Here is a 27,602-nt window from a genome sequence, read left to right as displayed (position 1 = left end):
TGTTCTGGGCATCGAAGCATTAAAATGTTCTGCTCAAGAGTTATAGGGCCAGTCATTGCAAAAAGTGCAGGTCTAATTTAAGGTGGCCCCGGTGGTTTCCCAAGTCTCGAATATTCCACTAGTGAGAGCTCCCTGCCATATTTCCTGACTTTGAAGCCCATCCGGTTATATGCATAATAATATATGCAAACAATTCAAACAATTCAACAGGAAGCCCCCTCATTCTAGCCATGGCAGGTATACAGACCTCAGCAACTGAAGTGCCAAGATCTCACCTATAAAGTTGCCAAAAAATGTAAGAAGATGCAAGAAATAGGAAGGTGGTTTAACTCTTACGCATCTGTTCAAAAATTAAATATCAGTTTTGCCTGGGCCACCCCTTTATATATGGAACTGCATGCATAAAAAGTCCCTTAAAAAATGAATGAACTTTGAGGTATATTTTACAATAACAGCAAGAAAAGAGAAACATAAGTGGTTGGATTGCTTTCAATCATTCGACCACCATCTTAGGTCTATGACCAGCTTAGCTTCTTTTTAAACAGAAGAGACAATTATGTTAATGTAAGCTCCCGTTCCTTTATTATATCAGATTAGGCTAATTAGAAATCTTCAGCCCTGGGTTATTTCTGTTCCCTGCCTCCCTGGAAGCCGGATTGTAGCATGGGTTGTGAATCATCGAGAGTAAAATTTAATTTAGAACTCTGCTCTGCCTTGTGAGATCTGTATGCACAGCAAACCTGCTTCCTGCAAAGGAGGATCCTCCAACACCAACACAGGTATGTTGCTTTTCAAGGTGAATATCTACCCTGGGTGCCAACAAACTATTTACTTAAAATGCTGGAGCCAGAGGTAAAGTGAGGGCGGAACTGGGGATTAATAGAAGCCCCGTTCTACAATATAATATTTCAGCCGCTGAAAAAGAGAAAACATTTGCGGGAAAAACACTGATGCTCTCGTGCACTGGGTCAAAACAGGGTCAACTACTTAAAAGCCCCAATTGCTACAGTCAGATCATGAATGCCTGTATGCTCTCCCTGAATGGCAATGCATTTCGGACAACTGTTGAAGTGTAGGCAAGAAAATAAAGACCAATACATAACTGCACTGTAGCTTCAAAATGTCCATATAACTACCAAGATTGCCATAGCTTCCAATATATTTTGAATTATGATTTTTGAAGATCGTAGGATGGTCACATCACTTGTCCAGCCACAGATTCATGATCTTTTCAAAAGATTTTCAAGATATATATTGTTCCAATCAGTGCAGTGTGTTTGGCAGATTAAGGTTCTCTTTTTTTCCCCTTTTTTTTTTGTATAAAATAAAATGTATAATCAAAATGTTATTACCCTCAAGAACACGTTCTCATAAAAAATGTGCCTAAGATACATTTATAACTAGTTAATATTCAAAAGCAGCCATTATATGTTCCTAAAGACTACCGTTTATTGCCAGCCTAAAAATAATGCACAAGTCACCTTAATGTAAAGAACCTACCCCTGGATCACCTCTTTTCAATCAAGCACAGAGTGCAAGTGTAGTAACCACATTTCTTTATTGTAGCTGAGGGCAGTGAATACAGCTGCATTCAAGGGATCCTGAGGTCCAATACTCAAAATACCTCTTTGGTATTCCCAACGCTCTCAAAGCATTACGTTAATGCTTCTGATCAAAAGCACAATAAATCAAACCACACAAGAACTTCAAAAAATAAATAAATCTGCTCCACGTGCACTGCATTTAAAAAGAAACACAGGCAGCGGTGTCAGACTGCACCGACTTTCCGCCAAGTCAAGATCAAGCCCCGCCTCTAACACTACCAAGCACAACAAGCATATATTGTGAAATGCCAGTTCCTTTGGCCCAAGATCCACGATGCTCCTTAAATTTATAGTCAGAAAACCATCAAAGAGCCTTTAATGGAGCCACAAGGTCATGTTACAAGGTCTCAGGTGTGAATGGGGAGCAGGTGTGTTACATTTGGCGTTATCCCTCTCTCTTACTGGTCACTGGAAGTTCACAATGGCAGCTCATGGCAAAGAACTCTGAGGATCTGAGGCTACTGGAACCATGTTCTGTGGTCTGACGAGACCAAGATAAACTTATTTGGTTCAGATGGTGTCAAGCGTGTGTGGCGGCAAATAGGTGAGGAGTACAAAGACAAGTGCGTCTTGCCTACAGTCAAGCATGGTGGTGGGAATGTCATGGTTTGGGGCTGCATGAGGGCTGCCAGCACTGGGGAGCTACAATTCACTAAGGAAACCATGAATGCAAACATGTACTGTGACATAGTGAAGCAGAGCGTGACCCCCTCCCTGCAGAGACTGGGCCGCAAGGCAGCATAACAACCCGTAAAGAAGCTGAGGTTAAGGTGATGGACTGGCCAAGCATGTCTCCAGACCTAAACCCTATTGAGCATCTGTGGGGCATCCTCAAAATGGAAGGTGGAGGTGCGCAAGGTCTCCAACATCCACCAGCTAAGTGATGTCGTCATGGAGGAGCGGAAGAGAACTCCAGTGGCAACTTGTGAAGCTCTGGTTAACTCCATGCCCAAGAGGGTTAAGGCAGTGCTGGAAAATAACGGTGGCCAAACAAAATATTGACACTTTGGGCCAAATTTGGATATTTTAGGTGTATACTCGCTTTTGTTGCTAGCGGTTTAGACATTAATTGCTGCGTGTCGAGTTATTTTGAGGGGACAGCAAATTTACACTGTTCTACAAGCTGTACGCTCACTGATTTACATTGTAGCAAAGGGTAATTTCTTTAGTGTAAACATTAATGGTTATTAAAAATGTTTACAAAAATGTGAGGGGTGTACTCCCTTTTGTAAAATACTGTAGATCCCATCTATATGATTGGAGAAGAGTAGTAATAGCAAATGACACCAACACGATTTATCTTAGGAGGGCAAGAATAGCAATCAAGACATGAGCTCATCCCTTTTAGCCATGTTGGGCGACTATGTCATAGCCAGGGGTCTCACAGATCTTCTCTGAAAATCGAATTACTCCTGTGTTTTATACCAGCCCAAGACCAAGGCCATAATAAAGGCTGTCTTTTTTTTCTTTTAAGAACAAAGTCATAAATTAGAGGAACATTAATTTTCAACCACAGTCACTGTAAAAGCACAATAGGATAATAGATATTTTTCTTTCAGGTTTTAAACAAATGGGTTCCTTTTATAAGAAAATCAATATTTTTCACTTTAAATAATGCAACAAAGCTCTTGATTGTCCACTAAAGACACCAAGTCATAAATAATATATGAAGAGGAGAAATGAGCAGAGACGAGAGGAGTGTCTGGGTGTTCGGGTCGTCCATCAATAACCAGCGCTAGTGGGGGCGGCTTGTGTACAGAGCCGTTCCAGCAGATGCAACAGAATTTAATTGTCCCCAAAGAAACATCACAAAATGTCACTGAATATCACGCTAGTAATTCAGGATCTCTTATTCGAACAATATTTAGTCATGCCAGCTCCCTCATTACCAGACAACAGAGAGGAGGCAGTAAATTAAAGCAAGCAAATAATGAAACTGATGGCTAAAATTACTGCAGGAAAAGGCTGTGTAAGGCAGCCAATCAAGTGCCAATTGTTAAAAGGAAATGTTGCCTTTCTACCCCTAAAAGTATATGAAAAAAATAAAAAATAAAACTTTACATTTTGTAAACATAGATGCCATTTCCTAGAATACACTAGCCAAATCCAATTGTTTGGAATGTTATAAATTAGTAAGAATTTTGGGATTCTGACCATTTTGCAGTGCCCACAAGACTTCCCCTAATATAGCAACATTGCAAACCCATCCACTTCTAGTGGGAGTATTGTCACCCTTCTGTGCAAACCACAAGCAGCCCTGGTCATCCAAGGTGCAGAAATCAACATCCCTGATCAGTAGTTGATGCATAGTGGCTCTCCATATATGATCAGCTGAGGGCTGGCATTTCTTTTGTAGGGAGGCCAACAACTTCTTTCAAGCAACATTCCTGGCCTGCAAGGACTGAGTCTCAAACTAATATAGACCTGAACTCACTTGTGAAGATCTGTCAACTTATAGGAAAAAATCTTGAATTTTTTTATGCCCAAGGAGAACCTTAAACTTATTAACTTGTGTCTTGATATGTGCCTTTCCTTTTACAGTAGATCTGCAAGTGAGATAAAGGCAATGCGTCTCTGCTATTCTCATGAGATATGGAATGAGATTTGATGATGTCGACCTTGCAGCTCTTGCTGTTCTGCTTGCTGGAGTGGAAGCTGTACCTGATTACTTGTATATAACCATCTCCCTGCTTCTGCTTTATTCATTCTCTGGATCTGTACTTTAACATGTCCTACTGATGCTTAATTATTCCTCCAACAATCTCCAATTGTAAAGGGAGCAGCTCCGACTGAGAAAGGAAAGCCCTGTCTTTACCAAGATGGCCCCTTTTACACAAGGACACAGAACAAAGCATAGTAATGGGGAATGATCAGCTGCAGGGAGCCTACAGGCAATACTAGTAACAAAGCCTTTGTTCTCTGCTTGTGTTTTTGGGCACAGGTACCACAGATCAGGTCCTCTTTAATACCCATTTATGCGAATGTCAACTGGGCTAGCCTACTGTTACTATTAATTCTCCAAATTAACCGAAAGCCTATGTAGTACAGCTTTTTGACATTTTTAAATTTAAAATTCTATCTTGATCTTGCACTGCATGACATCAATGAAGACTTTTATGAAGCAGGATACTATCAAGTGGCAAGGTGATAGATGACGGCAATTTGTGGAAATTCACACACACAACCATCATTCGTGTGCACATTCCTTCCGCCCCTCACTCATCCCCCCCCCCTCTTATGTCAGATAAGAACTCCTGTCATTGCTTGTAGGTTCTGAGTAGGGGCTTTGATCACCTTCTTAACATCTCATTCTAGTAGCAATCTCTGATCTTTGAAAAGAGAAGAAAAAAACACTGATCATGTATTCCTTGCCACACAACCTTCCTCCACAGCAAAGCTGCCAGGTGACATTGATGAAAATTGTGCAACGCTAGTTCTTAACTAGCCAAACATATCCAATGCCCATCTTTGAAGCAACTGTTGCTTCTTCAGAAAAATCTAAACAAAGGGTCTATGCAATTGCAGACTCTGAAAACTGACTGTCTTCCAAAGCTAAAGTCTTCAACATTCTACACTTCCGGGGTGGTTCTTCTACCTGGTCCCTATGCCAATGCCTGATCCTGTAGAAACTCAACCCAATAAAAATCTAACTACCAGGGTAAAAAAAAAAAAAAAAAAAACTAAAAAAAGACCCAGTGAGGTTTAGTGGATTAAACCAATAGGACACTCTTGCCCCTTATATGAGAAAGGGAACAGACTCAAAGGATGATGAAAAAGAAAAAAAAATGCTTAGACTTTGCCAATGTGTGTTCTATATAACATTCAAACGTTCTGGCTAGGTTTTAACCAAATTTATCATAAACTAGCCAAATATGTATTTATTGGATTTTTTGTTGTACAAGTGGTATGTCACAAGGGCATTTCCACAGCCAAGAAATACCCATACACCGAGGACCCATTCGGACTACATGTAGTGCCAATATGCATGCACTAACACAATGCATTATCACTCGTTAAGGCATGACGAGTTAAGACCACCTATTCATTGTGAATGGGCTAGCAACACACTACTGCAAGAAATGTATTTTTTATTTTTAACCCAGCGCACTACAAGGTACACCAGAAGGAATGAGCTCACGAGTGGCTGGACAAGAGTTCAAACCCACCTAAATTATCCCACGAGAAGCTGTCAAAGTGGAAAGCCAATCATAAGCAGTGGAGGCATTCTTTGCCCTGAAGTTGCACATATTAAAGGGGCATGTACTGTATATGTGCATTTGTAGGTCGAGAAATGCCTCTGCTGCTGCCCAGGATTGGTCATCTGCTTTGACAGCTTCCGGTGGGGCAGCTCAGGTGGGTTCAGACTTGCCCAAATTTTCCTGAGCGCATCCCTGACCAGGAGGTAAGGCAGCGAGTAGAACTATTCCAACGGGGACACATTCTAGTGCCAACTATCTGAGGCAGAATTTCCCCCGATTTTGAAGAGATTTACTTTAACGCCCCCTTTGCACCACTTGGGCTGAGAATGAGGGATAACCTCTCCAATGGGGGGGGGGGGAATAAAAAGAAACAAATACCAGAACCAAAACACAAAATTATTGTAATTGTGCTGTGATGCCGTACCCTCTTAGTCTGCTTCCATGGCACTGAACCTCATCTTTCCTGTAGTAGACACGGTCTTGAAACATATTATAGCATTAACACAAATATAACAGCATGCTCTTCCACAACTCATTTGCAATTTGGCAATAATTCCTGCAATCAGTTATATTATGATGTATGGCACATTGATGCTAAAACAAAATGTATTATTCAGATCTGCATGGAGCAGACATGAACTTAGACAGCAAAACATTACCACAGAGAGCCCTCTCCGCCTGTAATATCGTGAAATCCAATAACTAGGCAAGACTTTTGTTGCATTATGAAGATTCAATGTTCCATCCTGGAACAGCACAATGGTCTGCAGGGGTAATTATATCTCTAATTGTATTACTTTCAACCAGCAGCTGTCCTAGTTTAATCCAATTAAACGTCTATCTCCTACCCACTGCAGTGATAAAGCAACATGCAAAAAAAACATAAGCTGAGGTAAAGTAATGGGCCGAAAACATTTTCTCATAAAATCTTTCCCTTTAGAAACAAAAACACCGTAATTATAACTCTACATCCAGACACACTATTGTCAACACCGCTAATAAATATAAAATTGAAACCATTAAAAATTTCTAAACTGATGGACAGGTGACTTTCAGCCTAGGTACCCATGTAAATGAAATGCCAATAAGCCAAATTTCCAAAATGACTGAAATAAAAATTTCCAGCAACAGCCATGTAGATTATAAACTGCCATGTTCTTTAAAACTGCACTGGATAGATAAGGGATCCGCACCCACAAGGAGTTTTTTCAGCACTAAAAAAAGGTGCAAGGCAGACTTTCCTAAACATCCAATCCCAGTGAATTCCTTGAATTAATTTTCGACCACATTGGGGATCATTTGCATGGTCAGGGGAAAAAATGGGTAAAAAAATTTAGAGTCTTGGGGTGGTCAGAGGGAAGAATGCTCCTTGCACTGGTGGTCCATGGTAACATGCCTGCAATACGAACAGCTAACAAGGTTATTGGTGTCAAGCAGTGCCAATTAACCCAAAACTGTGCTAGCACCATTGGTAGGTCAAATCAGTCACTGCATAAGTAACCCCTAGTCACCATTGGAGGGACCCTCATTGAGAGTGTAAAGTCTACTGCCGTCTTAGGCCTCGTACACACGGACGGACTGTCCGATGAAAACGGTCCGCTACCGGATTTTGGTCTGATGGTTGTACACACCTGTCCGATCCGCCGGAAAATTGTCCGGTCGGACGTACAGACGACCGAACATGTCCGCTGAAACTGTTCTGCGGACCAGTTTCAGCAGACGACATGTTCGGTTGTGTTTACGAGGCCTTAGACGTTAAATAGCACAGAACCATGGAACGAGACACTGCAGTCCTTACCCATAAAGCACATTTGAGAACTTTCTATACAAATATATGTAAATCCCCAATGATGCACTTTTCTTACTTGCTCTTTTGATCTGTTAAATATACCACTGAACAGGTTTTGTTTTAGGTTTGATAAAAAGGTAAAAAATGACCTGTTGGCCATATAAAATGTATATCTCCCTGCACTCTACGTCTTCTCTCTGGCGATCTAAACCGCTCTCCCAGAACCTCACCACATGGTGAATAGTTATTCTGTACTCCAGGCAATGATGGAGAGGGGGATGGTATTCTGTAGCTCAGCAAAAGACAACTGGGAAGGGCCGATACCATTTCTTGCAATTTCCTTGCAGTAAACGGCTGCGTGTTGTCCACCACAAAAACAGAATTTAGGAGCAGAATCTATTTTTGCCAGGATAAATCTGAATGGTTCTTTACTTGCAGAATCATTCTAGGGAGAAAACAACGAATGGCCATGTTTTGCAGACATACCAAATATGCTTTTGTATTTTGTTCAGGCATTTAAGGTTTAAATGAGTCTTACATGAAATGGATTAGGAAAAAAATTAATTGTACTTTTTGTCCTAGACATTTTACTGAAATCTTATTCATGGTTTGATTTCACATCTTGCCTTCAGCATGAATGTGGTGTGACTGGTCAGATATGACTGCACATCATTTAAGTGCAACTTGTAATACAGGCGGGAAATCATGCATTTTTGGCGCAATTGACTTTGAAATGGAAGCACCAGAAAAACATGCATAAAAAACTTGAACTTTTCAGGCACTCCTATTAAAGTCTATGGGACCAAAAATGTAATACTTCCTAAGGCCCCTTTCACACAACTGCGACTCCAAAGTCGCGCGATTTCAGGGAAAGTCTGTAAGTGGCATCAAAATTGGACCAAAGCAGTGCAGGGACTACGTTGAAGGCGTACTAATATGAACGGTTGTCATTGGAAACGACTTGTCATGCTACTCTGCCATCACAAATCGTGGGACAAGTCATAAGTGTGAAAGGGGCCTTAGGCTCCATTCACACCTGAGTATTGACTTACTGGTGTTTAAAAAGCTTTTGCTGTTTTGTTTTTTTAAAGCGTTGTAGAAGCATATTACAAGTATTTTACGGCTTCAGGCATTTTTGTTTAGCCAATAGAAAGCACTCAGGGGCTGCTATTTGAGCAGAAAACGCTCAAGGTCAGGCATATCCATTGAAGTCCATGGGACCAAAACGCTTGTAATTACCAAAAAGACGCTCATTTACTTTGACCTTCAGGCGTTTTGCTTCAGGCGACAAAACACTTAGATGTGAACAGGGGCCATTGAAATTAATCGAATTTGGTTGGTTAAGCATTTTAGAGCTCCAAGCAGCAAAATCGTTCGGGTGTGAACAGGGCCTTAAAGTATTTAGTATAAACATGTAATTTTTTGAGCTCCACACGACAGATGACAAGCAACTCAACATTGGGATTCTTTATCTTGAGCACCGTTGTACTTTGGGAAGTGCACGAAAAAAAAAATGGTGTGTGTGAATGGGCTTACTGACCCTGTGATAGACTCTTTAATCCACCAATGTACAGCGGTCTCATCAGCAGTAAACGATATGCAAAAAAAATTAAAAAAATCCCACACCACAGACAAGGAGGGAGAATTGGACCCCATCACGTGACCTCAGTTTCAAGCAAACAATAGGGACCTTTAGTTTTTTTGTAATGGCAAGAGAAAAAGGTTTATTTGCCTGGAGATGAGGCAAGTATTCTGGGCCAGATTCACGTAGAATCGCCCTACGCTGCGGCGGCGTAACCCATTACATTTACGTTACACCGCCGCAAGTTTTCAGCGTAAGTGCATGATTCACAAAGCACTTGCCTGTAAACTTGCGGTAGCGTAAATCCGCCCGGCGAAATCCCGCCTAATTCAAATGGGGCGGGGACCATTTAAATTAGGCACGTTCCCGTGCCGAACGTACTGCGCATGCTCCGTCCCTAAAATTTCCCGACGTGCATTGCGCTAAATGACGTCGCAAGGACGTCATTGGTTTCGACGTTAACGTAAATGCCGTCCAGCGCCATTCACGGACGACTTACGCAAACGACGTGAAATTTCAAATTTCGACGCGGGAACGACGGCCATACTTAACATTGGCTGGACCACCTAGAGAGCAGCTTTAGTTTTACGCGGCATATCTCTACGGAAACTACCTAAATTTACAGCGACGGGCAAAGCGGACGTTCGTGAATCGGCGTAACTAGTCATTTGCATATTCTACGCCGACCGCAATGGAATCGCCACCTAGCGGCCGGCCTAGAATTGCAGCCTAAGATCCGACGGTGTAAGTCACTTACACCTGTCGGATCTTAGGGATATCTATGCGTAACCTGATTCTATGAATCAGGCGCATAGATACGACAATCGTATCTCAGGAGATACGACTGTGTATCAGGAGATACGCCGCCGTATCTCTTTTGTGAATCTGGCCCTCTGTTTTGATGTGTGTACCAAAGTCATGCAATATGACAAAATAGAAAGGAGGAGAGATATGTGGTCATTTAAATAAAAAATGACAGAACTCCAACTGTCAGAAAAAGGAGAAGTTGTGAATAAAATACATCTAGAAACCACAGGACAAGATAAAAAAAAGAATGCAAAAATTGTGCTTTTACTGTACTTATTCCTAGAAAGTGACTCAAAAGGAGGATTTAAACCAAGAATCATTTCTAACCTCAAGAATATACCTGCAAACAGTGGAGCAGCTACAAGAGGGTGGAAGATTGACAAGTGGTTTTATCCCAAACAAAAGCATAATAAAGTGTAGTGGGAATGTGGTGAGGGAAGTTGTGAATGTGCGGGTCAGAGCCGGCTTTTTTTTATTCAGCTGAGCAAACAAGGAATGAATAGGGGAGCTTTGCAATAACACCGTATCAGACAAACGCTAAACGACTCACATTCAGTGTCAGGTCACAAACATTGGCACGTATTTTTTAATAAACTCTCTTCAGCTTCATCTACAGACATTCTGCCTGGCTGAGTAAATATGGTAAAAGTATTAACCCGACCAACAAAACAAACTGTACCGAGGCCTAGGTTATTAGAAAGCCTGGAGAGGAGTCCTCCAAGGTTACATTTGTTTCCCAAAAAAGAAAGAACATTTTCTGCTACAAAAACAATAACCTAAAAAGAAAAGAATCTCCAAAAAGTATGTATTCCCACACCATGGCACTTCAACTCCAGGCAAGCATTTGAAGTACATATATGGAGGCTGCTTGCCTGTAAAAGGAATTTGTAATTATGTTCATCCGATTCTACGATTTAGAGCTCATTCACACAGCCTGTTTTAGCATAGCAGATTGTCAGCTTTGCCGGGCATTGAGAGAGCAGCGCGATGTGCTGCTTACGCACATATCATGTATTTTTTTATTTATTTTTTACTTTATTGGAAATGAGAACCCCTTTCAGGTCTCTAGCCAGTGTGCTGCAGAAAAATGTAACCTGGTGGTATAATGAAGACATTTTAAAAGTAATTGTTTTTAGTGTTTCCTGGTAGAGACCAGTGTTTTTATAGGTGCAGAATAAACGCAAGTGGGAATTAGCCCTTACATGGGTTGGGGACCTGCATTTTTTTTGCTACTGAGCAATGCAATTTTGTTAAAGGATCACTAAAGGAATTTTTTTTTTAGCTAAATACCTTTCTTTACCTTACTGCAGTACTGGTTTCATGTCCTTTTTGTTCATTTTTGCTTTAAAGTAGCTGTAATTCTGCTGTGATCTCCACACTTCCCGCTTGTCTGGCTCCTTATAACCATGGTACTGGGAGCTTTTCACTAATCATTTTTAAAAGGAATCCGTTAACTTTTATGTCTCTATACCCTGTAAACAGTCATTTCAGCAAAAAAAAAAAAAATTTCCTTTAGTGACCCTTTAACTACCTATTACTAGATTGTGACCTGGAAACAAGGCTGGCCATAGACTGTTTGAATTCGAACCATGAAAAAGGCAGGCTGAAAGTACCAAAGATGATTAAATCAATTTGGGTACAACCAGTCTGCTAGATTTTACATGCAAGTATTGCCGTGGCCGTTCCGTGGCAGCAGACAGCGTCCCCTGCCAGGAGAACAAAGTAGCTCAAAACGGGAGGGATTCCCCTGTCAATAGCAAGCCAATTTCTTTCCTGCAACCCCTTGAAAGAAATTGCTCCGTCTGTGGCTGGACTAAGGGCATGTTCACATCAGTGGCTGGGTTAGAATGTAGCTACTGACTGGCAATAGAACAGCAGTGCTTATTTGCCGATCGAAAGGCATTGGATGGTTTACAGTTTTTTAAATGAACTGTATTGAAACATCACACAGTAAGGGCTCTTTCACACGTCCGCTCAGTTTTTTAGATCATTTTTTTTTTTCATAAGTTGATCCGTTTTTTCATCCGTTTTTCGTCTGTTTTCCGTCCGTTTCCGATCCGTTTTTCGTCCGTTCTGTTTTTTTGACGGAAGAAAAATAGGGTTTTCTTCCGTTCAAAAAAACGGAGCTTAACGGAGACGGATGTTAACGGATGTTAGCGGATGCTCATCCGCTAACAGACGCTAACCCATAGGAAAGCATTGCGGTCCGTTAACGGACGTCCAAAAAACGGACGAACGGAACGGACGTGTGAAAGAGCCCTAACATTTTATAGGTTGTAAAAAAGGGTGAGATAGGCGCTACACACTGTGGTGAAACTGATAACCACCACAACTGCCTAACAATCTAGCAACCACTAGTAGATAGGCAATATCTTGTGAAGACAATCACATAACATGAAAATAAATAACTAGGGAAACAATCAATGACAAGTGCGACAAATAATAAAAAAGTGCAAAACTGAACTGGCACAGGTGCCCAATAAATACAAAGGAGTGTGCAAAGTCCTAAATGGGAGAAATGTCCTTCAATCTTAGAAACCGATAGTGGGCATCAATGGGTATTGGCAAGCGATGGCTGTAAAGGATCGCAGTACAAATGAAGAGGTATCCAACACTAGTTTTGGGAGACTAGTGTTGGATACCTCTTCATTTGTACTGTGATCCTTTACAGCCATCGCTTGCCAATACCCATTAATACCCACTATCGGTTTCTAAGATTGAAGGACATTTCTCCCATTTAGGACTTTGCACACTCCTTTGTATTTATTGGGTCACCTGTGCCAGTTCAGTTTTGCACTTTTTTATTAATTGTCGCACTTGTCATTGATTGTTTCACTAGTTATTTATTTTCATGTTATGTGATAGTCTTCACAAGATATTGCCTATCTCCTAGTGGTTGCTAGATTGTTAGGCAGTTGTGGTGGTTATCAGTTTCACCACATTGTGTAGCGCTTATCTCATAGTTTTTTACATTTCTTATTTGTGTTTAGTGACCACTATCAGATATAGCTGCTTTCACATCATATATTTATATTTTCTTCAACTTCATTCACTTTATCATTCACCTACTCTCAGTAGCGCATTAGTTTTCACTTTTTGCATTTTATAGGTTGTGTTGCGCAGCGCTGAAATGTAAATGGTATGAACCGGCCAGGTAGGAGACGAGGCATTATGCCTTGTCTTGAGGTGGGACTGGGCTGAATAGCCGCCCAACACGTCCCACCACATCTGGTGTGAACAGGCCCTGAACAAGCAGTATGAGGTCTTCACTTTTTTTTTCTAATTGGGTCTCTTGAAATAAACCACAGATGATTTTTTTGGCCAACATTTTTCTCTGTAGCTTGTAAACCATGTGGCTACATTTCTTACCTCTTTTCTCCTCGTACAATGCACCAACGTTTCTATCATTCAGCATATCCACGACAGAGTTTATAAAGCATCTTCTATGAAGAACAGTAGTCTGGCATAAGAAAACCCAACTAAATTTCCTCCTGTCAAGATCTGTCAGCTTGCAGGACCCGTATGATGCCCGCATGCAAAAATAAATAAAATTGTCTGATCCGGTTGAAAAACTTTGCAAGATCACATAATGATCAACCAATAACCACCCTTCAATTGTAAGGCTGCATTCACACCTGAGCGTAGAGTTTTGTGGCGTTTTTGTACCGCGATTTGCGGCGACAAAACGCTGCGTTTTTTACCACGATTTTGTACATGTCTAGGGTCACCAATGTAAAACGCCCAAATACGCCTAATTCGAGCGACAAAAAAGGGTCTAGAACTTGTTGGGGCTTCAGGCGTTCGGCGTCAGGCGTTTTGTAGTGGAGATGTGAACCATCTCCATAGAGAATAATGTATTTTTTCCCCTCTAGCGTTTTGGGGCGTCGCGCTTCAGGCGACAAAACGCTCAGGTGTGAATGCAGCCTAAGCTCTTGTGGGCAGCATCTTCTTTTACATTGTGCCTTGTATACATTTTTAATGATTTTCACAAATTGTAACGTTCTACAAAAATATGGCAGTAAATGAGTAATGAGGTTTCTGCGCCCTAGAAGAATGTTTACATGTCATACTTTATTCTTGCAACTGAGCATGCAATATGTTTTTTCATAGAAAACATTTCTCGAGCTCTTCATATTACAAATGACACTGTCATCCATAAATCAGCGGGCATTCATTTTCTTTTATTGTCTTCTCAATCCATTGTTCAATTGTTGACATGAAGCAATACAGGAGGTCCACAATGACACTTCTGAATCCCTTTAGTAATAAAGTCTACTGTACCAGAAATTACCAGGGAGTAATTATGTCAGGGGTAGCAAGGAAAAATCTAATCATAAAAAGGACGGACGTGTACTTCTAACTGGGCAGTGTAGGGGGATACAAAATTGAGGTTTAACTACCACGGTCTTGTAATACTGCTAGCAATAATTGCAGACTACTGTGATCATCATATACTCAGTAAAGAGCCATCAAAAAAAAAAGTAAAAGAAAGTGTCATGGCAGAAATATGCAGGCCACCAATGCTGAAAATGCCAGATGGCAGGTTATATGAATACCCAAAAACAATGGCGACTGGTGCTCCAGCCATGGGGGGGGGGGGGGGGGGTGTTAAGGTTGGTTCGGCAAACAAGTGCCCCCGAGCCCACCCTTTTGTGAAGCCAATTAGGGCCTCAGACTACAATCATGTGCTTCATAAGAAAAGAAAAAAAAAACATTGGAATACATGTGTAGGGGGCCGGACGCATGGATGGGGGATGGATGCATGGATATATGGCAGCGTCCTTGCGCCCCATACGGAGTGACCCCCACTGCGTCAAAACCCCCAAATATTAATTATTGCAGATTGGCAGTCGTTCGATATGTTGGCTGCATTAGGTACAGAAAACCATGGTTGATCTTGCCGGAACTGAAAGGACAAACCAGGATCTCCTGTAAACCACTAATCCCCCCCATCCTCCATATAATGCAGACGAGGAAGACGACATGTTTGAAGTTCAGCTTCAGTGAGAATGGACACCTCCATAGATAAAACTGTGTGACTGAACTTAGCCACCTTAGGACAAGACAAGTTATTTGCATTATCCCCCCCCCCACCTCCACTTTACCTGAAGTATGCAAAAGTACTCTGAAGCCTGAGGATTAACATGACAGCCAGGAAACTAGCATTTTCAGAAGGAGAGTAAAGGCAGCCTGCATATATTTTTTTCTTAGGACACCAATAGCAACACAAAAAACAGCGGTATAGGAAGTTTGTACAATATCAGCAATCTGCAACCAGATGCAAGTGAAAACTGCAGAAAAATTCACCCATGTAGTTTATCCATTAGTGACAGGAATCAGTTATAGATACAAAAAGGTAAAGAACACCTTTTAATATCACTTGAGCCTCCCTCCTTGATTGTAAGCTCTAATGAGCTGTATCCTGTATCAAATTGTATTGTAACTGTACTGCCTGTCCGCACTGCGCAAACTGTTGGCGCTATATAAATTATACATTTTGCAATTGTATTTTTATCAACTTTAAAAATGGGTCAGTTTACACATTAGCATTTCGGCTTGTGGCAAGGCCTAAAAAGTTTCATCTCTCACTAGCTTTTAATGGCTGTGTCTCTGCTGCCTTGCCATTGGGGTCTCACTTCTACTGTATTATTCATAATGTAAAAATAGACAAAAAAAAGAAAAAAAAGAAAAAAGAAAGAAGACCCCCTTCATATAGATGTGGCAGACAGGCTGAGCTAGGAACTCAAGAGCAGAGCTCTCATCGATGGAGACCCCTAAACATGGCAAAAACAAGTCATCTCTACCAAATATGAAAAAAATTGCAGAGAAGCCTTTAAATATTTTTCATCAGTGGAACCAATTAGAGGTCAATAGAAGAATGCCTCTTATATTGGTGGTCAGTGGGAAAAAACGTCCCCCCTTACAGTGATGATCAGAATGTCAAGCTTGGGGACAGCTTAAAAAGAGAATTGGCGTAATGCCGCTGGCTCTGCAAAGTGGTGTTGGACCCAGATCAAGTAAGGCACCATCAGATGGAAGGTCAAAATAGCCACCAGCTCAAGGAACCCCTATAGAAACCTCTAGCGCAGTGGTTCTCAACCTGAGGGTCGAATGATGATTTGCCAGGGGGTCACCAATTCCTGGGCTGTTCCTGAAGCCTTCACCACTCTCCCAGCCTGTTTGCGGCCACCCAGCTGGGCTGTTCCTGGAGCCCGCGGCCCCCCACTCAGCCTCTTTGCAGCCACCCATTCAGTTCACTGCATGGCTGGGGGGCAGAGACTAGAGGTCAGCTGACTGGTGAGGAATGTGAAGTGGGAGGGGGTGGAGGAGACCCTGTCTCCTGATTTCGGCATAGGTGTCACTGCTACGAGACACCACAAAGGTCTGAGACACGGTGAGTAATACTACCTGTGATTATAGTGGCCATTAAAAGTCCCCACTACAGTTCTCAGATCAGCAGATGATCAAGAGCACCTAAGTTGGTCACTGATCCCAACTCCCCGCCAGCACTGCTACTCATCCTATTCCCCCCACACCAAGGAGTAAAAGAAAGAATAGAAATAGAGAATACATGGAGGGGAGAGGAAAAGAGGGAGAGAAACAGAGAAAAAAGGGAGAGAGAATAAGAGAAAGAACAAGAAAGACAGCTAGAGAGGGATGGGGGGGAAAAAAAGAAAATAAATTAGGAGAGAGATAAAAGGGAAAGAAAGGAGAACAAAGTGAGGGGTACATCCTAAAATGTACCTTAAGGGGTTTAATACTGTACGAGTGGAAGGGACTAGTGCTAAATGTCTGTGGGTTAGGGGTGCAAATTACTTGTCTTGTCTTGGGTGCTGACAACCCATGCTACAAAAATAATTTTACCGTTAGGGGTCCCCACAACTTGGGAAATTTTATCAAGGGGTCATGGCACTAGAAAGGTTGAGAACCACTGCTCTAGTGGGACTCGAGTTCCATGGAAACCTGGTTGAGAATGGCTGCTGTAGATTATAGATGGTCCAACCATAAAATAAAGCTTTTTTATAAAACGACAAAATATAACACTTATTCGGGGCTTCTTTTTCCATCAACAGTCAATCATGTCAATCTTAGCTCCGAGATAGGTGAGAAAAAACACATCATTACCACAATAGCTTGTGAAATGAGAAGTGAAACCATAAAAAGGACGCGTGGAGGAAAGCATCACTGATTTTTACAGTTTCACTTCTGTGAACTCCCTTACTGACACACATCAAATTAGGACACTGCCATCAAAACATTGTATATAACAAGGCACACAATACTAAATCGCTTCTTTAAAGAACTTACCACAGCCCCCCGACTAGATGTGATAAATATCTCGGATGTGGAATGACAATTGACTGGTTTAACTATTATCTTTCATCTATGGCAGAGGCATGCAACCTTTTTTTTTTTAAGCTGCCATCAAAAGAAGAAAAAAAAAAAAAATATATATATATATATATATATATATATTATATGATAAGATGGGTTTTGTTCATCTGTGGCTGTGAAATCAGCCTGTGCCTCCATTCAGCTAAACATGCAAGCGTATGTGAGCCAAATATACACGTTAGGTGGACCACTGGTCAACAAACATGCTTCCACTGGAGAGTGGCCATAAAAAAAAAAAAAGGGAGAATTTCACCTTATGGAGCATATTACACGTTACACCCATATTTGGGGTGTAACATACTCCAGGACTGCCTGCTGCCCCCGCAAATGCTACATAAACGCATGTGCAGCCAAGTGCTGGGCTACAGCAATATGGAGGAGGAGACATTGGGGTGGATTTACTAAAGGCAAATCCACTGTGCACTATAAGTGCACTTGGAAGTGCAGTCGCTGTAGATCTGACAGGAAGAACTAAAATGAGGGGAAGCTCTGCCGATTTCTATCATCCAATCATATGCAAGCAAAAATGCTGTTTTTTATTTTCCTTGCATGTCCCCCTCAGATCTACAGCAACTGCACTTGCAGTGCACTTGTAGTGCCAAGTGGATTTGCCTTTAGTAAATAACCCCCAATGCCTTTTATTCATCTCTCCCTCTACTGAATTACTGATGTTTTGTTGCACCATTCCTCTGACCAGTAGGATGAGAGCTAAAACCAAGCAAGCATAAAGCCTTCTATGCAGATTGCCAAGAATCCTGGGAGTTGTAATTTGGGACGGCAGCCATATAATAGGAGTTACTCTGAGCTACAGATCTCAATGGACACTGCAGCAGGAGGAGTGGAGAAAGGATTTTTGTTAATGGGAAAAGTTCCTCTTCTTGGTACAGAGGAAAGAGGGAGAGCACCTCTATCCGAATATTCACATGTGAGGATGTGAACCTGAGACAGAGCGAGGACACTCGGGGGCAGCACAGCACCGCTCACATAGATCCCACACTACTGCAGTAGAGGCACTGGAGCTTCCACTCACCCTCTGCTTCCAACCGCTGATCATTGGAAGCTTTCAGAGAAAACCTTCTACAGCAGCATCCTGGGAACTGATGAGGGCTATTCATCCATTGATACTGCTAGCAGAGACCAGGCCATTGAGAGCAGGACACGAGTGTACCCAATCCATACTGCAACTATATCAACCCTATACAGAATTATACGGAACCTTTACCACATCCGAGACACATCTACCTTGCACCTGTACCAAGACTATACCATACCTATTCTGCATGCGGGTTAACTGACTGTTCAGTGCAATGAGGCTCTTACAAGGGCCCCAACGATAGCCAGCAGAAGAACAAATCAAGGACTGCCCCTCCTATAATAATTCTGTAAGCCCCCTTTTTTCCCTGACCCATATGCTACCATCCTAGATAGACCAGGGTATGCACTAGGACTAGCATTATCGCTATAAATGCACCGGCAGTATAGTTCCAGACTCGGCAGAGTAAACTTTACACCTGCTGCACTTGAGGTGCCCTTGTTACTGTCTGGAAACCAAACGGTCATCTTATGCCTAGTCCTTACTGTTAATCAGGTTATACATGTCAACTTGTGTTCCCACTGTTTATCCATTTTGAGCAAGAATACCTTACTACCTGGCTAAATGCCTGTTTTCTTTGCATTTACATGTATTTAATCTAGGTTTTTAGCGATCTGCCTGGAATTTAAGCTTTAAGCCTCGAACCACAAAAAAAAGGGAACTGCTCTTTAAGTGGTCTACCAGTCATTAAAATAATTTAGGTGTATTGCACCACAAAGCGGGGAAGAAATATGAAAACTGCCAACAGCATTCTTTGATGGACAGAAAATAAGGTCTCCAATGCTCAGATGAACACTTTGAAATGAGTAAAACTAGAGCGCGACTTACAAATCTCACAGGAAGTCTCCTTGCTACCAAGATGCACAGGAACGAAAAAAAGACTCACTCTTATTCTTGAAGACAGTTTCGGCTAAGTGGTTGTGAAATATGGACAGCACTGTGTACAGCCAAACACAATTCTACATTCTGTTTAGACAGAGCGTACAAAGCCAGCTGACAAATTTCAAGTGACTCATCAAAAGTTCTCAAATTAAAAATCAATGCATACTAGTGGATTGACTGGGCTGCTCCATTTGCTCATCTGTTTCCACTTTGGTGTAATCTTGCCGATTCAAAATTTCAATTTGGATGATGTATTGTCGATTTACATACGAGTTACAGCTCCTTAGGAGCAGGTACCCATAGTAAGGCACAGACCAACAGGCAATGTACAGTGTGTGGACTTCAGGTGATGAAATTTCCAGGCCGGTGAAAAGCATGCTGCTCCACCATATTGGAAAGGCAGCGGTAGGCTCTTGGAGACTAGTATACTGACCGAATCTGCTGGGTACCAGTAAGGGCACTATAGCATGTGAATGAATTTAAATACCATTGTAAAAGGGTATACCCATTTTAATAAACTGGTTGCATGGATCTGGTTTTTGGCCTTTTGGCCCTGAGTTGTAAACACAGAAAAAAGGGGACCACAAGGGAGGTGGATATCCAGATACATTGATCAGGGAACCGACACAAGCACATATAGACCCATCTAAAGTCTGGGTCTAGAAGTCTGGCAAGTCTTTGGCCTCATACACACGTACAGGGTTCCCGTCGGAAATCCCGAGGTGAAAGCCAAAAACCTGCCTGGTTCAGTCTTTCCCCTACACACGACTGGTTTTCCCGACAGGAAAACGGCGATGGGGCTTTATCCAGGAACCTCCGGCCGTGTGTATTGCTCCATCGCAGTTTTTCCCATAGGAAAAGTGCCAAAAAACGCCGGGCAAAAGTCTGCCGGTTTCCCCGGCGGAAAAAAACAAAAATAATTGGTTCTCTTTTTTTGTCCGGCAGTTTTACCGTCGGAAAAAACTGCGAGGAGCATACACACAGCCGGGATTCCCGGCCAAAAGCTCTCCTCACAATTTTCCTGTCAGGAAAACTGATCGTGTGTACGAGGCTTTAGTGTATAAGGGGGATGGCGTGGAAACACTAAAGACCACCATTTAGAGAGCACTTTGTATGAATTGTGTGGAGCACATCAAATATTGTTCAGGCACACTAATAAAGGGCACATTGAATATATTAATATTTTATGCATATTTATGGACATTTAAAAAAAGAATATGTATTTGTAATATTTTAATTGGTTTATACACAATATATGTTTTTTTTTGCCTTTTGTTTTATATGGAATTCTACAATCAGGGGACATACGGATACCTAGCGCTCATGCATTTTGGCAACCCATAAATGTACAGCAACCCATAACATCCATAGCTGTACAAACTGATCTAAAAAATAAAAACGTATGCGCAATAAAATCAGATTTGTTACCAGGGGCACCATGTCTTTCTTCTAACGCCCTTACTTCTTTGCATTTCCTGTAAACAGACCAACCCAGGCAGATATAAAAAATCATTCTTAAAAAGGAGAAGCTTCCCTCTGGTGAAATTCCCCTCCCACTTGGCCTCTTCTATGCCACCATCTTGAATTACCCTGCAGATGTGCTGTAGCTCTCCATCATATTTGGAACCTAGCAGAGCTCTGCTGAATGTTTGTGCACACGATTCCTGCATGTGTATATATGACGCCGATTTCAGGTATCTGGGAGCTTCCAGAGACCTGCATTATTCTTGCACATGCTTGGGACCCCTCAATGTATCCACAGATATGCTGCAGGTTTTTACCAGTTCCCAAACACCTGGCAGAGACCGGCATTATGCCTGAATCCCATGGCGTGCATACGCTACTATGTAAAAAAAACGCTTCTGGGATGTGCAATGTGGACATCACAGGAGGCAGTGTAGTTTCACACAATCTTGTGCTTAATCATTACCATATCATTTGGTAATGATTAAGTACAACATGTATGTGTGAAACGCGTCTACGTGACCTCGTTTTGGTGTCTTTGGTGTTATCACTTTGAACAAAAAAATGCAATCGGAATTCCTGGATGTGCAGCCATTTATTTTCTTACAAGTTTCCCACGGAGGCGGCCGGGGCTGGCACTCTACGAGATATTCCACCTCAGGTTATCATCATACACTTGGAGCAGCGGCTTTCTTTGTATACCGCAATTTTAACTGATTAAGTCAAACATGGTAGTGCGATTTGTTTCAGATATACATTTTTTTAGGGTTTTCATACTATTGGGAAAGGGCTCGCACAATAGTCCGGTATTAACTTGCCTAGTAGAGTTTTTGAACATTGATTTTTAATGGAATAATCCAGGCTAAACATGGATCTATTCTAGGCGAACTTGCTTAGTAAAAAAACATTAGAGCAACTATGCAAAGTCATAACCCTCAGAAACTAATGACACCATAAGATAATAATAATAATAATTCAATAAGTAAAGATCAGAGATGGAAGATGGCGACCAGGGCCTCATGCACACAGGAAAAAATCCCAGTGCTGCCGCCAGGAAAAAAAAAAAAAAAACATGTGTTTGAATAGCTTTTATGGGTGTTTTTTCCAGTAAAAACACCTGAAAAAAAAACAGCAAACACAGCTAAAAGCAGCATTTTTCATTTTTACGGCTTAACAACCTCTGCTCCTGGATGCACAAGCTGTTTTTCTTCCTACTGCCCCTAAAACGCCTCTGAAAGTTTGTGCGCATTGACACATAGGGGGAGTTTAGAGGCAAACATCCTGGCTCGGATTCAGATAGAGATACAACGGCGTATCTCCTGATACGCCGTCGTATCTCTGAGTTCCGTCCATCGTAGCTATGCGCCTGATTCATAGAATCAGGTTCCGCATAGATCTCCCTAAGATCCGACAGGTGTAAGTGACTTACACCGTCGGATCTTAGGCTGCAATTCCAGGCCGGCCGCTAAATGGCGTTTCGTTTTTTTCACGCAACGAATATGCAAATGAGGATTTCCGCCGATTCAGAAACAAACGCCCGCCGCTTTTTTTTTTACGTAGCTTGCGTTCGGCTTTTTCCGGCGAATAGTTACCCCTGCTATATGCGGCGTATCCTATGTTAAGTATGGCCGTCGGTCCCGGGTTGAATTTTGATTTTTTTTACGTCGTTTGCGTAAGTCGTTCGCGAATACGGATGGACGTAATTTACGTTCACGTCGAAACCAATGATGTCCTAGCGCCGTCATTTGGAGCAATGCACGCTGGGAAATTTAGCGGACGGCGCATGCGCAGTTAGTTCGGCGTGGGGACGCGCCTGATTTAAATGTTATACACCCCCTAGCCGCGGAATTTGAATTCCGCCGGGGGATTTACGATCCGCCGGCGCAACTTTAGAGGCAAGTGCTTTCTGAATACAGCACTTGTCTCAAAAACTTGCGCCGGCGGATCGTAAATCAGATTAGCGGATCTTTAGATCCGCGTAACCTATCTGAATCTAGCCCAGTGTGTGCATGAGCCCTAAAGATTACTGCACTACGAAGGTTTTTCTTTAGCTTACTGTATAAACAGCTCTTGTTCATATTCCTTTTTAAAGTGGGATACAACACAAAAAAATTCCACCAATCACACTGCAGAGAAACACAAAGCCCAATGATAAATAGCCATACTTACGGTTGGCATAGCTTCACTAGGTCCTGGTCTGTGGTGTTTGGAAGGAGTCCTCGAATATACAAATTCGTTTTGCTTAACTGATCCCAACCAGAACTGCTACTGCTACTGCTGCTATTGTGGTTGCTGGTTGTGCTGGGGCTTGGAGGAGCCATGGGGTGAGCAGGCACAATGGGTTGCTGAAAATCAAAGAGAAAGAAGGTGCCATTAATAAGAGGGTATTTAGCACTGTCTGACCTAAAACATGGCAATCTGAAAAGGAAAGCATATAAAACTCCATGCAGACGGGCAGGCAAGAATGATAACTGGGGCACAACAAGAGTTAAAATTATATAAAATTCACAATTCTGAAAGCAAAAACAGGACTTCTGGGTAATGACACTTTAGGTTTTTAAATTACAGAACATATACAATGCTGTACAGACACAACATAATTAACATGGTCCTGAGTAAATACTAATCGATTTGGGTTGCTCTTGTTTACCAGTAAAAAAAAAAAAAGTGCTACGATTAGCCCATTGCATAGCGGAACACTTTGAGGCATAATTTGTCTGATTGAAACCTTGGACTGAGCCATTAGAATAACACTGATGTCAGATGGGCGATTCTGTTGCTAGAGAAACAATAGTGTTAGGATCTCCAACAGGCTTGTCCGTCTGTCCCTATGGAAATCGCTCTCTGTAGCCCGATGCAGCAAAATGTTGCTCGCCAAAATTTCCGTGGACAAAACTTGGGACTTTTTTCCAAAGGGCGTTGGCCAGGACTTTGTCTTGCATACAAACGGCACACAATTGTTGGCCAAACACAAAACTACATGGTTTTTCAGCTCTTTAGCGCCACCCTTTGGGCAACTTCTGCTAATGTTGTGTTATGGTTAGCATTGCTTCGAGCATGCGTGTTTGTACTTTTTTTTTTTTTCCCCGAAGGACTTCTGTTCACACGAACATTTGTTGTCAACATTTTTTAAAGCATTGCTATCCAACATTTGTTGGCGGAAAAATCAGACAATTGTCCGGAGTATACAAACGGTCGGATTTTCCAACAACAATCTGCCATCACACAATTCCCGTCGGAAAATCTGATCATGTGTTATAGCTGCAGAATTAATCTTTAAAAAATGGTGATCTCGATTCAACCCCCCCTGACGATCTCTAACGCAGAGTTTGCAGATTATTTCATATAACTATAAGGGTTCAATTCCATGGACGTTTTTACAGCCACTTTTTGAGCCTTTTTTTACAGCTTAAAAACGCCTGTCCATGTTTAATTTTTTTTTTTTTTTTTTTTTTGAGCTGGAGCTCAAAAACGCCACGGTAGCGTTTTTGCACGTTTGAGCGTTTAACGCCTGCCGTTTTTACAGCTCTAACTCTGGAGCTTCAGAACGCACTGGTCCTGGGTTTTTTTTTGCAGCTTAAAAACGGCTCAGCCATCTACAGCTCAAAAACGCCATGGTGGGCATGAGGCCATAGAATAACATGGAGAGCCGTTTTTAAGCTGCAAAAAACACTCAGAAAAGTGGCTGTAAAAATGTCCAAAAACGTCCATGGAAATGAAGCCTAAGTGGAGAGACTATCTGCTCACTCAGCTTTCAAAATAAAATGCAGTCTGACAACTGTAGTCAAATGCAGTCTGTAACTAATGGCTTCCTTCTTAGGCCCCTTTCACACATTTTTGGGGTAAAAGGTCCGTATGTCTGCTTTTTCATCCATCTATTTACGGATAAAAAAGGAACATACATTGATCCCTATGAGATAGCGGGTGTCAGTGGATGAACATCCGCCGACACCTGATCGCATCAGTGTCCACAATCCTCCGATTCTGCAGATGGAGGAAAATCCTTTTTTTTCCATCCGTCTGCAGAGCAGATCAGGTGAACACGGACAGACAGTGTGCGGGACTGTCATCCGCCAGGTTCAGCGGAGCAATCGCCGCTGAGCAAGCGGAGGTTCACGGGGCAGATCATCATGGATCCGTTCCATGTGAAAGGGCCCTTAGATCAAAAGGGCAGTCTTCCAAGTTTGTAACATGAAACATTGTAACAAACTTCCTTCTTAGAGCAAAATTCTGTGTATAAATGCAGGAAGTTTAACCACTTAAAGTCCAAATCTTTTTCTGACACTCAAGTTTAAAAAATCTATATTCTTTGCTAAAAAATTACTTGGAACACCCAAACATACTGTATATATTTTAGCAGAGACTTTAGGTAATAAAACGGAAATTGCTGCAATATTTTATGTCACACTATTTGCCCAGCAGTCTTTCAAATGCATTTTTTTGGGAAAAAATTAATAAAACTTCAATGAAAAAAAAAAAAGAAAAAAAAAAAAAAAAAAAAAAAAAAAAAAGAAGAAGATACCATAAGGTTAGCCCGATTGTTTTTTGTTTTAATGTGAAAGGTGATGTTATGCCGCGAGAAGTTTTGATCCATCTTCCAAGCAAAAAAATCGTGATTCTCATTTAAGCCAGAATCGTGCAGCTCTATTGTGTGGATGAGGATAATAAAACCTTAATCACCAGCAATGGGAGCAAAAACCTTGCTGCATCTGGCTACAGCAATTTCCATAGGGCCAAACAGGCAGCTTCTTAGTAACTTCACTGTGGATGTCAAGACATTGCAATGACAGGGTTGCCTGTTGGACATTAGCCCAAGGCAAGAGTCACAGGGATCAGTGCTTGGCACCAAGGCATTTCGTATCATAAAAAGCCAATTTCAGGGGTTTTAAACAAAACAAGCCAAAAGAGCCACCTGCTGGCTTGAAATCAGGAAGCAAAAATACTGCACTAAATGCTGTATTTCGTTCTTCCATGTTATTTTACAGACCGTGGTAAAAAATGTACAGAACCACTACACATTCCCTTTTACAAAAGCTAAATGAAGCAATTAGCACCCTTTCTAAAAGACTTCTGGAAACCAGCAAGTGCTCCAGGTAAAGTCTTGTTGGATTTTAATCCAGTGAAGCCCCAATGTTCATGTATAGTACCAGACAACTCCCAGGAACCAGGCGACCAAACACAACAACTGATCCAGCGTCTGACTCCAGCCTAGCCGCATGGGATTTCAGGCTCCCAACGTCTGCCGGGGCCCGGATTATGCAGACCTGAAATGCACACTAATTGCTCAGTTACAGAATGATGCAGTAACATTATGAAGAGCTCCATACAGGTACATTACCATGAAATCCTTCCAGCAGTCTGGTGCCATAAAATCGCACAACAGACATACTTCCACCAAAAACGGCCACAACAATTACAGTCTTACGTACGCATTGACCGAGTGTGGTCCCTATCCCATTGCTAATTGCAAACTATCTATAGATCTATATTGACTGCCCGGTTTTACGGGGTCATGTGTCCGGTTTACAGATACAGCTGGCGAGCAAACCTCAGTGAGTCATCTATCATTTTTAGCACAAGTGATACAGAAAATGACATACGATCGGCAATACAACACTGCGCATATTAAGTCATTATGTGCCCGCCTAATGGGGCTTTGCCCTTTGCGGATGCTAAATACAGAGTGCATTCATCGTCAAGGTTTCCTAATAAAAGAAAAGCTTTTGTGATGGGAGACCAGGTTGTCAATTCTGCTAGGTCCAAACTGCAAGATCTGGGCTTCTGGCTATTTGATTGTAAGCTCTCACGACTAGGGCCCTTTTAGCCCTCTTGTATTGAATTTTAACTGTACAGTCTGCTCTGTAAAGTGTTGAGCAAACTGTGGGTACTATATATATCCTGTATTATAATAAAAATGTTATTAGATTGGGCAAAGCTACTTACACTATATTGCCAAAAGTATTGGGACACCTGACTTTACACACCCATTAACTTTTAAATGGCATTCCAGTCTTAGTCCGTAGGGTTCAATATTGAGTTGGCCCACCCTTTGCAGCTATAAAAGCTTCAACCCTCCTGGGAAGGCTGTCCACAAGGTTTAGGAGTGCGTCTATGGGAATGTTTGATCATTCTTCCCGAAACCACATTTGTGAGGTCAGGCTCTGATGTGGATGAGAAGGCCTGGCTTGCAGTCTCCGCTCCGATTCATCCCAAAGGTGTTCAATCAGGGTGAGGTCAGGACTCTGTGTAGGCCAGTCAAGTTCCTCCACCCCAAACTCGCTCATCCGTGTCTTTATAGACATTGCTTTGTGCACTGGTGAACAGTCATGTTGGAACAGGAGGGTGCCATCCCCAAACTGTTACCACAAAGTTGGGAGCATGAAATTGTCCAGAAGGTCTTGGTATGCCAATGCCTTAAAGGGGTTGTAAACCCTCATGTTTTTTCACCTTAATGCATCCTATGCATTAAAGGCGATACACCTGGCAGTGAAACCCCCCCCCCCCCCCCAGCCCCCCATTTTACTTATCTGAGCCCCGTATTTCCCTCGGCTGTGACACGCTGTCCCTCTTATCATGGGGTCCCGGCTGTTGCTTGGATAGATAGCAGCGCAGCCATTGGCTTCCGCTGCTGTCAATCAAATACAATAATGCGGAAGCTGAGGGGTGGGGCCCGAGTACGGTATTCGTGTCTATTAATGCAAATGCTGGACTCTGGAGTGTGCCCGCAAGGAAACCCCCCGGGAGAGCACTTCTCTTAGGGGGGTTATCTGATGCGGGGAGGAGCTGC

The 27,602-nt window shown here is 42.1% G+C and overlaps 1 protein-coding gene across 11 annotated transcripts in view; it reads right to left on the bottom strand.

Annotated features, from left to right (window-relative positions):
• The window catches only part of RBMS1 (RNA binding motif single stranded interacting protein 1), a 497,047-nt gene that overhangs the window by 119,700 nt on the left and 349,745 nt on the right, over positions 1–27,602 (bottom strand). For all 11 annotated transcript variants that reach the window (XM_040357882.1, XM_040357887.1, XM_040357886.1 and 8 more), the window contains exon 2: positions 22,985–23,160. In XM_040357882.1, coding sequence (XP_040213816.1) covers positions 22,985–23,160 — 176 coding nt within the window. The remainder of the gene's footprint in view (positions 1–22,984; positions 23,161–27,602) is intronic.

This window comes from Rana temporaria, chromosome 6, assembly GCF_905171775.1.
Source record: "Rana temporaria chromosome 6, aRanTem1.1, whole genome shotgun sequence".
NCBI classification, from domain to species: Eukaryota; Metazoa; Chordata; class Amphibia; order Anura; family Ranidae; genus Rana; species Rana temporaria.
Note: the sequence above shows the minus strand (reverse complement) of the source record. Positions and strands in the feature narration are given on the sequence as shown.